The sequence below is a fragment of the Ursus arctos genome, unplaced genomic scaffold (genome assembly GCF_023065955.2).
Source record: "Ursus arctos isolate Adak ecotype North America unplaced genomic scaffold, UrsArc2.0 scaffold_6, whole genome shotgun sequence".
Classification (NCBI taxonomy): Eukaryota; Metazoa; Chordata; class Mammalia; order Carnivora; family Ursidae; genus Ursus; species Ursus arctos.
Window position 1 is genome coordinate 62,103,788 of NW_026623078.1, and position 14,361 is coordinate 62,118,148.

At 33.8% G+C, this 14,361-nt stretch overlaps 1 protein-coding gene across 3 annotated transcripts in view; it reads right to left on the minus strand.

Moving 5' to 3' along the window:
- CSMD3 (CUB and Sushi multiple domains 3) overlaps positions 1-14,361 on the minus strand; it is a 1,143,082-nt gene that overhangs the window by 567,038 nt on the left and 561,683 nt on the right. For all 3 annotated transcript variants that reach the window (XM_026495547.4, XM_026495546.4, XM_026495545.4), the window contains one exon: positions 5,140-5,261. In XM_026495547.4, the coding sequence (XP_026351332.2) occupies positions 5,140-5,261 (122 nt within the window). The remainder of the gene's footprint in view (positions 1-5,139; positions 5,262-14,361) is intronic.

The following is a 14,361-nucleotide window of genomic DNA, read 5'->3' on the forward strand; positions in this document are numbered from 1 at the left end:
ACATTACTATTATGTTTACATTAGAAGACCCACTTCTCAAAAGGCTATTAAAAATCCAAGAAATTAGGGCAAAGGTATCCAACATTACCATATGTTTTCAAGAGCTAGATCCCTCTTACCCAATATTGATGAAGATAGAGGAACTAAGCATATAATCAATTTGCAGGATATGGTAAAATATGTTAGCAAACAGGAGTACTAAATATTTCAATAGATTCTTTATACTAGGTGAAGAGACAATAAAAATGATGACTGTATCATTAGCCCCCGGCCTCCGGGTTCCCTAGTGACAAATAACAGAAAGCTATTTTGGCTGACTTAAGTAAAAAATTTAGAAAAATAACTAAATAAAGATATGGGGTAGTTCACAGAAGTAAGGAAAAACTAAAATCCCAGGTTGCCAATGGGAGCATCCCTTTTTCCTTTCCCTTGAAGCCCCTACAAAAACTTCACTTCAGGCAATTCCCTTGCAATGGGATATTTATTCTCTTTAAGACCAACCACTAACCATCATCACCACTCATATTTCCTAAAGCAGAGGATCAAACTCTCTGTGGTAATGTTCAATATTTTCCCTGTTATGATATGGTAGTCGCCAGCTACCGAGTACTAGAAATGTGGCTCATCTCAATTGAGATGTCCTTTAAGTGTTAAATACATTCTGGATTTCAAAGATTTAAAATGAAAAAAAAATGATAGTAAATTATTTCATTAATAATTTGATTCTGATTACATGGAATTATAACATTGTGGTTAAATAAAATATAACATTAAAATTAATTTCATCTTTAAAAAATGTAGCTACTAGAAAACTTAAAATTCTATATGTGACTCACAGATTTCTATTGGACAATGCTGGTCTAGACAGCCTTCAAACAATTTTGTAGACATAGGTCAAGGCATTTTGATAAATATTTTCTCCTGCAGTTTTAAATAGACATCTTTTTTTTTTTTTCTAAGTGTGAGTAGCTGCAAAGGATGTAAGTTCTATACTGTAATTTTATAAATACTTTAAATATAGTTTCCTTAAAATCTTGCAACATTAGTCCATTTTATTTCTAGAAAACATCCACAGTAAATGCAAAAACTATAAAGTCAATCAGACAAATTGGAAATTCTATGTGTTCAAAAATTCAGACTTTGGGGTCACCTGGGTGGCTCAGTCGTTAAGCGTCTGCCTTCAGCTCAGGGCATGATCCCGGAGTCCTGGGATCGAGCCCCACATCAGGCTGCTATACTGGGAGCCTGCTTCTTCCTCTCCCACTCCCCCTGCTTGTGTTCCCTTTCTCACTGGGTGTCTCTCTCTCTGTCAAATAAATAAATAAAATCTTTAAAAAAAAAAATTCAGACTTTGTGCTTCAATTCAAATTACTCTATAATTCTGTGTACTGTAAATTCTAGTTCTAGGACACACAGAGATACAGATACATTCAAAGATAGGTGGGTGGACAGATGATAGATACATACATAAATATATGCATATGTACATTAAGAGATAAAGAGGTGGGACTTCCTCTAAGTTTGTTGTTTAGATGAAATAAGGTAATATCTCCTTCAAATATTTCCCAGTGAATCTATTTTTTGCTTTGTTCTCAAAGACGTCCCCTCAGGAACTATGTGCGCGTAGAATTTTCTAGTCTGGATCTCTGGAATTTTACTTACACTCGAATAATGTAAAATGTTAACATTTCAGCTAGGAAGGTAATATATGACTTTCTTTTGAAACTATGAAAGACAATCACAAAAAGGAAAGTGATAAAAGAGAACAAACAAACAGAGGTGGGTCTTCAAGCAGAACAGTGTCAGAAAGGGGAATACCTGAAAATGGTGCCCAGTTTCTGCCCCTCCTCCCCATGTACACCCTGGGAATTGTTTGTGTACCCCAGAACACACATACATCAGATTGAAGACAAATGCACTAGACCACTTAAATCAAGGAATAGCATCCTCATAAAAATACATCAATACATAAGTTAAATCTAACAAGTAACTAAAGACAAGCATATTTCTTAATGAGATGGTATCATCTGCCAATAATAGATGTCATTTAAAATGATTCTACTTTGAATCAGACATTTCATATTTCTTTATCTACTCAGTAAAACAACTTTATGATATGATATTATTATCTCTAATAGTTGAATAAGAAAAACTAGTTCAGAGGATTCAAAGATCATGCTTGTCTACAAGTATGTTACTAGTAAAAGGGATAGCCCAGATTTGAAACCAGTTCCATTCAGTTTCATCAAGCTTCAAATCTCAGAATTTTTTCCACTAGTCATATATGTGTTTTGGACATTTAGAACACCAAGATTGCTTTTAAAATTATCAAACATAGGGTGCCTTCTTGGCTCAGTCGGTTAAGTGTCTGCTTTCAGGGGCACTTGGGTGGCTCAGTCATTTAAGCGTCTGCCTTCAGCTCAGGTCAAGATCCCAAGGTCCTGGGATTGAGTTCCACATCCCTGCTGAGCAGGGAGCCTGCTTCTCCCTCTCCCTCTGCCACTCGTGCTCATTCTCTCATTCTCTCTCAAAAATAAATAAATAAAATCTTTAAAAAATAAAATTATCAAACATAAAGAAAAACTTGAACAATGATATTTGAAGAAAATGGTAGATCCTGAGGTTAAGCGTCTTGGTTAATTGAGGTTTATACCAACTATGAAAGCTGTGTGTCTATGGTTCATTCCAGCAACTGCCTTCCAAAATGAGTTTTGTTGTTTTTTTTTTAAGGTTTTATTTATTTGACAGTGATAGAGACAGCCAGTGAGAGAGGGAACACAAGCAGGGGGAGTGGGAGAGGAAGAAGCAGGCTCCTAACGGAGGAGCCCGATGCGGGGCTCAATCCCAGGACTCCGGGATCACACCCTGAGCTGAAGGCAGATGCTTAACGAATGAGCCACCCAGGCACCCCCCCAAAAACAGTTCTGATCTAGGAATCTGTAGAAGCAAAACAGGATTTTTCAAACTATGTTATAACCTGTTAGTACATCACGAAATCCATTTATAGAGGCATGATCAATTTTTTAAAAACAAATAGATCACAGAAGATTAGAATAATAACCAGAGAAGTGAATTCACATATTAAGGGAAAATGTTATTTTGTGGCACTATGTGTGTGTATGTGAGTGAATTGCGCCACAATGTAAAACATAATTTTAACTGTGGGTCATGGTTAAAAATGCTTGAAAACCAATTTCTATAAGGATATCTTAAAATAAAGGTAAACCAACAGATCAAAAATAAATGTCCTCAGTCAGCTACTTGATAAAAATAGCGAAGAAGTGAAAGTAATTATGTCCTCCTTAGAAAATAAATTGGATTTTTTTTTTTTAGGAGAAAACGGAGAGATAAAAGTTTGGCAGATTGGGTGAGATAAACAAGGAGAAATGTGATGACCTCTGCGAAACTTCAGGTATCTCAGTGAGTGAGAATGAATTAAACTTAGCAAAGCAGACATCTTATAGAACAGAAGATAATTACCACATTTTGATGACAATTATAGGTAATTATCATGACACAAAAAGATTTCTATCTCAATGTAAGACTAATACAATGTGTTTGTTCCACACTTTATAATGAATTTACTTCGCGCTTATCTTGGTATAAGATACTTGTATCTTCCTGTGAGATGTATCCTTGTAAATAACACATATCTTATGAAATACACAGTTCTGACCTTTGTTGGCTACGTGATCGTAGCCAAGTTATTCAGCCTCTGTGTTAAGTACAGACAGTAAAAGTACCTACTTCTCAGAGGAGTCTTAGGAGGATTAAATAATTCATAAAAAGTGCTGTCAATAGTATCTGGCATGTTGCTACATGTTCAATAAATGTAACTTGATTTTTCACGTACTTCATGATTTTTAAAAAAATTTCTCAACAACCCACAATTTGCACAGAGAAGATATCTGACAAATAAATATTTGGTGAATTGAATGAATGACACAGGTTGGGTGAGTAAAATTATTTCCTTAATGTAGTTGAAAGTTTAGATATAGTGATTTTTCCCAAGTTTACACAGATGATTTGGGACAGTGTAAGCTTCTGATCTAGTTCTTCTGATTCATAAATCAGGGCTTTTCTTTGAGGTAAGTGTCACTGACCCCTGAATTGATTTTTAAAACCGTACTGGTGTCCTAAAAACATTCTGGCAAGTAGTACATACTTTATCTAATAACAATGAGTTAATGTGTTTTAAGTCCTTACTATATTAAGCACTGTGTATTTATTACCTCATTTACTCCTCATAGCACACTATGAAATGCATGCTCTTATTATCCACATTTTTATAAATAAAGAAACAGAATTACCAGGAGGTTAAATAACTTGATCAAAGGTATCAGTAACTTCTAAATCAGTATTTGAACTGCAATCTAAACCAGTTTAATGGGCTCCACTAAGAAACTTCCCTTAATCTAAACCAGAAAAGGTGTCATACGATCTGAGAGGAATTTTGATTCTGCCTATTTAGGTCCTCTCTGTTTTCTTACAAGGAGAAAGAAGGAGAGAGAGAAGACAGGAAAACTCGTTAAGTTTTCAGCTGTTCCTACACACATCCAGCATAATAATTTTATTTCAAGTATTGTGGCATATGCATATTGAGATGCATTACTCATTTTTAGTCAAACAGAAAGACAATCTAACCATCTGAAATATCCATAATATGAATCCTTTATTAGTGCAGACCACATTAAAACCAACTTTTTATAATAAGGAATAACTGCATGATTATGGTAATAGAGAAACATTGAAAGAAAAGTCAGCTATGTACCAAAACATGATACATCTGAATGACAGGTCAAGCAGAAAAGATATGGAGTGAAAAGCCATGATTCATGGCTTGTTTAAAAAATAACAAAGAAATACGTACTTACAACCTTCAAAAATATATCTCAGAAAACATTCATTTATAATTTGAATGTGTTGTTATTTATGTTATTAACTGGGAGTAGAAGTGTTATTATTTAAAATATACTTTTTCCAAAATTCTCATTTGGCTTATGTTTAGACAAGGAATAAGTAGAAAATATTGCAGAAATCATACTTTAGCTATGCGTTTTCTTTACTGCACTTTCCTCATGATCTCTTTGCCTTTGTCTTTATGATTATGCTTTTCTACCAAAGCTGGTTTTCCCTTACCTTATTTGTATTCACTGCTGTGATGACCCAGACACACTGTGCATTGCTGTCATACTGGAATGGGAAGTTGGGAGACGTAAAGGTGCCACTTGGTCCTTGAAGATTAGAGCCACATGTCTTCACTAAAAGAGAAATTGCATTTTAAAAGTGAGCCTATACCGCACGCAAACTCTTAGCAATAAAGTATTTTGCAAACAAACTTTAAATTCAAAATTGCCAAATTATAACCACAGTGAAATGTGTATTAGAGCATTCTGTCACTTACCAAAGTGAGAGTATGTTTTATACCCTGAAGTTCACAAGCTCAATATTTTCAACATTAATTGAAAATTAGTTATGAATAACAGTATGAGGCATTATAAATTATCCTCCGACTGTAAATAGGTGAGTCTAATTAGACTGAGGTCTAGTTATGCAATACTGTGTTAACAAAAATCCACAAAGAGAAAGAAACAAAGCCATGGGTTAGGTAATCCAGATAGTAATTTCTTTATTTTTTAAATTTTATATATTTATATTTTTAACTAATTAATTAATTTGTCAGAGAGAGAGAGAGAATGCACACAAGCAGGGTTAGCAACCTAACCCTAGCAGGGTTAGGCTTCCCACTGAGCAAGGAGCTTGAGGTGGGACTCAATTCCAGGACCTTGGGATCCTAACCTGAGCCGAAGGCAGACACTTAACTGACTGAGCCACACAGGCTTCCCCAGATAGTATTTTCAAACCTCTTTATTAAGTATCCTAGGATGTGAGACTGAAACACCAATATGAAAACTACTTTTACTGTTTTTACAACTGTGAATTAGACCATTCAGACTACAAAAAGAGTTGCACTGAAGTAATTTTAATAAATTCCCGCAAAAGTTAAATATTGCAATGTTTCTTCAGTTTTTCCAATCCTTCTTCTACTTATGAAGAAGAGTGGCCACACTGCATCTATGTCTTCTCTTCCTTCTTGGTCACCAAGGTTTCTTGTTGGCATTAGTTTTGATTTGCATTTCTTTGCCCCATTCCATTAAAATCTTGCACATGTCAGTCATCCTTTTCTAACTCATCAATAACAATTTATTCCATTTTTAAATGATGTACATATATTTTCTTTTTTTTTGATGTACATATATTTTCAATGCACTTAAGACTTTAGTTATTGATGTAAGCAACAAAGGCAAAAGAAAAATTAAATTTCCTTACTATTTACAGCCCATTGACAAGTCCTAGAAACAGGCAGAATAACATTCCTCTAGGAACTCAGCTGCCTTGATGTTAATACTTTGCTAAGGGCAAAAGGCAATCTTAGCCCAACCCCCAGGATCCCGTGAGTGTATTCTGACATATAAAAATTCCTTTGGAAATTTCCTTTATCTCTACCCCTCAAGATACATGTTGTCAATCATCCCTCAAGCATATGACCTACTGATATACATCTGATGAGTCTCATGACTCAGGTTTTATTAGTAATAAATAACATATTCCCAACAATAGCTGGCCCTCTCAACGTCCTGGAAACCTGGCTTCCAAAATTCCTTAGAGACTTATGCTATTGTAACCCTCTCCCAGCTTGAAAGTATATAATGGGCCACTTCTCATGATCCCAGTGCAGCACTTTCTGCCCACGGGTCCTGTCCCTGTGCTTTAATAAAACCACCTTTTTGCACCAAAGACCAAGAATTTTTTCTTGGCCATCAGCTTCAAACACTAACATCTTTCCTACATCAGTTATTATCATCACTTTGAAAATCAATTTAGAGGTCCCAAAAGTTTGCTTGACTGGCCCAAGATCACTCAGCTAGTAAATAGCAGAGGCAGGATTAGAGCTCACATTCTTTCATCTCTTAACCGTCCCATCACTAAGTATGTGTCTCTCTAGGATGTTAAATATAGTTTTCTTTATATAGTTTTCTTTACTAGGTTTTTTTCCCCCATTAACTTATATTTTGGCATAAATCTACTTCAGACTACTTCAACTTGAGGGTTATATCTTGTGGTTAAGTCATTTAGTATTAAATGGTTACTTTTAATTTTCTCTTATTTGTGTCTGATTTTTATATTTTAAATAATAAAACTGTTATTTTGTAATAAGGATAAAATAATAAATGGTATTTTTCTTCCTGCAATGTCAGTTACCAATTTTTCTCTTTCCATTTACTACCTAACTTCCTGTAAATCTTCTCTGCTCACTACAGCGTTTTTTTTTTTTTCTCTTTCATTCACTCCTTTTTCCTTTTTTTTTTTTTTTTTCCATTTCTATGGTATAAATAGTCCCACCTTGGTTTATTTTAACATACCACAGGTTATCAAGGCCTGAAAAAATTTCCAAATATTTAATAATTGACTCTTTTTCCCAGCTTTATTGAGATATAAGTGATGTATAACATTGTGTAAGTTTAAGGTTTATAACATGATGATTTGATACATAGTAAAAGGATTACAATAAGGTTAGTCGCCTCCATCATTTCACAAAATTACTTTGTGTGTGTTGGGGGAGGGTTAACAATTCAGATCTACTCTCTTAGCAACTTTCAAGTATATGACACAATATTATTAACTATAGTCACTATACTATATATTATATCCACAAAGTTATTCATTGTATAACTGGACATGTGTTCCCTTTACCCACTGTTTCTCCCACTACCCGTGGTCCTGACTTTGGCAACTACAATTCTACACTGTTTCTATAACGTTGTCTTTTTTAGATTCCACGTACAAGTGAGATCATTGCTTTACAACATCTTATGAATCTTCTTTATGCACTGCATCTTCTCTCCCATTCACTTTTGAAAGTATTACAGCTGACTTCTCTCATTTGGGTACTGAATTGCGTTCTTAATGCCAGAAATGACCTCCTAATTGCTAAATCTAATAGTATCTCTTCATTTTTTCCACATACTTAATCTCTTAGTAGTAATGGAAAGTATTGATAAGCTTTATTTGAAATTATCTACCTTCCCTTACACAGTCCTGAACTTCCTTGATTGTTATCTAATTGTTTTAAATCATTATGCTCCATACCTTGTGTTCTTGTTCTATTATTATTATTATTATTATTATATTATTATTTTGCATTTGTATTTGAACCCTAGGTAGCAGGATTATAAATTGATTACATGGCCTATTTTATTTTGTTCAATGGTCTCTCTAAATAGTTAATTTAATTCAGTTCTATGACTACAATGGTCATTTCTGTGCTGATAGCTCTCAAATTTACAGTACCAATTTTTCTATCTCCTATTTCTAGAGTAATTGTCTCTCTGCCTGCTGGACATTCTATGAAACGTTTTAAAGGAGTGTTAATTAAACTTTTCTTAACTCATCCATCCACTTCCCTCCCATACAGACATAAGCACTCCTCAAGACCTATGTATTTCTCATCTGAAACATTCCATTTTTCTTCTTTTCTTCTCTTCCCAATACCCAGTACTTCATCACCATCTTTTCTTGAACTAGAAATAGCTACTTAACTCCTTCCCTATACTCATTTTTCTCTGTGTCCCATCCTCCTTAGTGCTACTATATTTATCTTTCTAAAAGACAGATTTGATTATTTTGCTTAACTTCATTAAAAAACTTGATCACTGATTCCTATAGAATAAATTACAAACTGTCTAATATAAAATTGTTTCTGTGAGGACCTAGATTTCTTTTCCAGTACATTTTATACAGTAGACACTCAACTTGTGCCAGAAAAGAATTCTTGTTCTTTGAATGTATCACACCCTTTATAATTTTCCACTTATTTCTATGATGTTTTCCAAGTCTAAAATGTTATTCCTTCTTACATCCCCCTGCAGAAATTCTATTCACTTAAACAAAGCCAAGCTGATGTGTCTCTTATTTTTCTAAGAAGTATTCCTAATTCCTCCACTCAGGGCTCTGTAATGGACTGTAGTCTTTACAGCACATTTATTTGAACAACACATGTATAAAGGTGGTTAAGTGCTAGTGATCTGATAGAAAGTACAGTTATAAACATTTTAAGAACTTCACAGCAATAAAAAAATTTATAGCAATCAATGATTGGTTTGAAGTTAGTAGAATCAACTTTCTGATAGGACATACTGCTTCTTTGGGTGACACTACTTGGCAATTCTCTGGCATGCTTTGTTTTTTGAGATGTATACACACTTACAATCTTTTGTGGACAAGGCCTTGTTGTTTGTTAACTCCTGGTGCAGTAGTTTTCATAATGTAGGGATGTTTACTAAAGGAACAAATAACCAAGTTCTTTTTCACAGCTCTTACATGGAGTATCAAATAAGTGATCTCTACGAAGTGATGAAGAATCTTTGTAAATATGTGTTAGACTAGGAAATTGTCTTTTTTAAAAATAAAGAAAGAAAACACTCCTAAATAACAAGTAAAAATCACCCATAAATAAGCTGGATTTATAAATTGCTATGGGGGTTATAGATCAAGAAATTCTATGGAAGTAGATAACAGATCAGGGAAGGCTATTCTTAGGAAGTGACATAGAAAAATACTTGTTTTATTTCTAAGTTTTGTTTTCCTCCTCTAGTAATTTAGGAGCCTTTCTCCCTGGCTCTTGTAGAAGCCTTATAAAGAACAAATTCATTCTGATCAAATCAAGGTGAACGTGTATAAAATAACAAGGTGCCCATTTCTCCAGTAACACTTCATAAGACATTATCTTTTTTAAATTAACATGTGACCACTACTATTAGAGATGGTTGAAATGAAATGTTTTCAGGGACACTGAGGGGAAAAAAAAAAATCATCCCATGTTGGCAAATGTAGAGGTCTGAATATAAAACAATTCACTGATGAAAAACTGACTTTGAGAAAATAAAATGGCTCAGGAAATTAGTTTCTAAGATAGAAGTTATAGGAGATCTAGTTTGAACTATATTAACTTAAAATAAATATTCCCAAAGTTGTGAAAAATACTTCACACATGAAAATAAAATATTTCCAATGAAGGAATTAGTAATCTAGGGAGGGAAAAATGCCCAGAAAATGAAACAAGCTTGGGAATTAATTTTCAACTGACATCATAAAAGATTTGCTGTAACAAAATGGATGAAACATGGTGGAAATCTATTATCGAAGTGGACAAAGGAAAATAAGACAAGTGAGAAGAACACCACCAGAAGAGCATCTGTTCTCTTAATGGGCATAAAAAGGAATTGTGGAGTTTTCACACAGAAAATAGAACTCCATTAAATAAGTACAGATTTCTGGGTTGGGTGTCAGAATTGTAGTCTTTCTGCACAATATTTGGGATATGTTTTAAAGGACTCTGTTCAAGTACATTTTATCTTTCTCTTGCACTTTCCTTCTGGGAAGGAAACTCCTAATAGTTTAGAAAATCATGTACAGAGTTGGTTTTTATTATGAAGGGAATTCCTACGTGGAAGTTTACTTTGTAACAATCTAAACAAAAACATGTGGAATTTAAGTAGTGACCTGAAGTATGATTATAACACTTTTAATACACCAGAATTTCATTTTTTTAAATTTCACTTTGTATAATAAAGTATATAATATATCTACCTAAAAAAATGCTGATTTACCTAAACATCAAAAACCTGTTGTTAAGCTTCAGATAAACAGTTATAGAAACTAATCTCTGAATCAATCTCGATTATTGGATTACGGACTCTTGGTCATGAAATGCCTCTCTCCTGCCCCCTTATCCCTCCCACTCACCTCCCCATATCTGAAGGTGAATGATTAAACCTATTTAAATCAGTGTGTGGAACTATCAATAAGTAGTTCCATTTAATAATATTTAATTGGACATTCCAGTCCCTATGTCTTCATGAGAAGCTGATAAAGTGTCAGAAGTGTAGTAACAATTAGGACTAATCTTCAAATACATCTGAGCATCATCTGCATAAGAATGGCAAGTCTAATCCATGTCTTCACTGAAAGGAAGCATATAAATGTGGAATAATAATGAACTGAAAGCTGAAAATGGGAAAACAGAGGAGATGCCATGAAAAGGACAGAATGAAAATCAGCAAAAGGCAGACTGCACAGGATCAGATAAATCTGATTAAAACCCAGCAAATGCAATTCCTATTAAAAGTGAGAAATATAACGGACAGATTTTTCAAGTCAAAAATAAAATAAGGAAATTTTTTATTTTTCTTTTTCTAGTTCTTGGTTGTTCATAATTTAACCGAATCATGAAGGTCAAGTTTACATACAATCCTGCTTCTCCCTGCTGTTTGTTTCATTGAGTCACTCTAATGGTATTAGGATGAGAGGACATATGGCATTAAACCAGTAATAGAAATGACTGTATGAATTAATGACTCAGTTTGCTTTTTGAGAAAAATTACAGAAAATCCAATTTAATCTAGTGTTTCCAATAAGAAACAGATCAGTGAAGTGGTAGGATAGAATGAGATGAATTACTATGCACAGTATATCTAGAAACCATAGTGTTTTTAAGGCCATTCATAAGGGAAGGGTTGGTGAAAGAAAAAAAAAGATGGTGTGTAGTAAAGAAGACGGAGAAACTTTTAAGCAACTGGTTGGACAAAGGATTTAACAGATAAGAATATGTATTATTCAGCTTCAAACTGTCCACCTTTGAGTAAACTGTCTCCATTCCTTCCCAAATTATCTAGAAGATTAACTGAGCAGGTTATCACTTTATATTTAAAAACTGGGTTTTTTTGTTTGTTTGTTTGTTTGTTTAGAGGAAACTGGGAACAGTGTCTACTTGAATTTTATATAAATTTGACATAATCCAGAAAATCAGAAAGCAGGAATTTAAAGCCAGAATTAACTATTAAAACATTAAGCTTCTATCCACTGGCCCAAGAAATTCACTGATATCTTTTAGAAGGCTTTGGACCTCCCAGAATTTAAAATCAGGGGTGAGACTATCTGAGGTACATGGGAAAAGGCAGGAAACATTAGGAGTCAATATGGAATTTTAAAATGCATCCTGCTCTAAGTTACTTACATAGCTTTTCATATGCGGTTTCCTTCATTTGAAATACTTTTTTTAGCTCGTAACCTGCTAGCTGAAATTCATTTTTCCAAAGCCTTACTTGTATTAGAGTATTCTTACTCTATTTTAATTATTTAAGTACTGAATTCCTTTATGTCCTTCATCTCCTAGTGACCCAAAAAAAAAAAAAAAAAATGACTTAGTGTATAAAACATAGTAAATGCTCAGTGAAGTTTTTTTATTCAAGAATAATTAAAGAAATTATAATTAAAGAAATATACCTAAATTTAAGAAATAAAAAAGACCAAAGCTTACAATTTAAGTGTTCTAATTAAAATGTGAGAAAAAGAGGCAATTCATCAAAGAAGCATCTCAGGATAATTTGGCCATCACTTGAAATTCTAGATAATTTTTCCTCCTAGTGAAAGGTCAAATGAATCTTTGATGATAATTTGTTATAATTTTTAATGGAGATATTTATTCAACACCAAACACTGACTTAGAATGTTCAATGAAAAATGAGTAATATGGGATCCTTCCTTTAAGAGATTTGAAGTCTCAAAGACACAAATAGGTCATATTAATAATGAGTTACGAGTGTTAAAGCAGGTGTTAATGGGAATACAAAAAGTGCACATTTTTGCAACGTAGGTATTTAAAGAAGTCATCCTTGAGACTATGTCAAAGCTGAATGTTGAAAAGTTAGGACACATGAACTCCGAGTAGAAACCAGGATGGGCTTCTAAGCAGATGTACTGTCTAACACATTATATAAAAGAAAAATTAATTCCCAGAACATCTAAGATTGTTTGGAGCTGAGGAGATTCTTTAGGTAGAGCCAGAGAGGTATATAAACGTCTATTCAAGGAGCGCCATACATGATAGGCTAAGGAAGGTGTTCGATTTCAGGTGGTTTTTGTTTGTTTTTGGTTTTGGGTTTTTTGGGGGTTTTGTTTTGTTTTTTTGTCAAAACTAAGGGGATACTTTGGGTGTATTGAAGGACACTTGACTTAACTGAGTCTGTAGTTAAGTTGATCAGCCAGATGTTGTATGCAGCATGGGATTTAAAAAACTAAAAACTAGAGGACTGGAGAAAAGAATGAAAAAGTCAAGTCATGTACTTTTTTCCCCCATATACTTATTTTTTAAAAAATATAATTCTATTTAGTTTTAAATGCAAGGGCATAGCATATTGAGTCATTTATTTATTTACTCGGTCATTCACTAATTATTTAAAAAAAAAAATCGGATGCACTCAAAAGTATGAGAATTAGTGAACACACGGCTGTGGACCAGCCCTGCCTTCATACACCTCACATTCTGGGGAGAAAGACAGACATGACACAGCCCATTACAAGATTATATAATCATGAAAAAGGCTACAGAGGAAAAGTCCAAAGTTCCATAAAAGTACAGCCATCCGTCCTTTTATTGTGCTTTGCAGATATTACATTTTTTTACAAATGGACATTTCAGGGCAACCTTGCATCTAGCAAGTCTGTCAGTGTCATTTTTTTCCAAAAGCATTTGCTCATTTCACGTCTCCATCCTGAATTTTAGTAATTCTCATATTTCAAACTGTTTCATTATTATTATATTTGAATTGCTTTCGAATTGCTGCAATATCATAAAACTTTAACGAATGAGAAGCTGGTTCTGAAGATGAGCAAAGAAAGTGATTCTTGAGATGGAATCTACTCCTGATGAAGACTCTATAAAGATTGTTGAAATGACAACAAAGGATTTAGAATATTACATAAATCTCTTTGGTAAAGCAGGGCAGGGTTTGAGAGGACTGACTCCAACACTGAAAGTTCTATTGTGGGTAAAATGCTATCAAACAGCATCTCATGTTATAGAGAAATGTAGAAAAAAAGAATGAATCGAAGTAGCAAAATTCACTGTTTTTTTTGGGGGGGGGTGTTTTTTTAAGAAATTGCTGCAGCCACCCCAACCTTCAGCAACCACCACCCATATCAGTCAGCAGCCGTTAACATCAAGGCAAGACCTTCCACCAGCAAAATGACTACAACTCCCTGAAAGCTCACATGATGGACAGCATTTTTTAGCAATAAAGTCTTTTTTATTTGTTTTTTTCTAGACATACTGCTATTATATACTTAATAGACTACAGTATAGTAGAAACATAACTTTTATATGCACTAAGAAAGCAAAATACTCAGTTGACTCACTTTATTGTGATATTTGCTTGATTTGTGGTGGTCTAGAACCAAACCCACAATATCTCCAACATATACCTGTGTGTATATATGTATGTATGTATGTGTGTGTGTGTG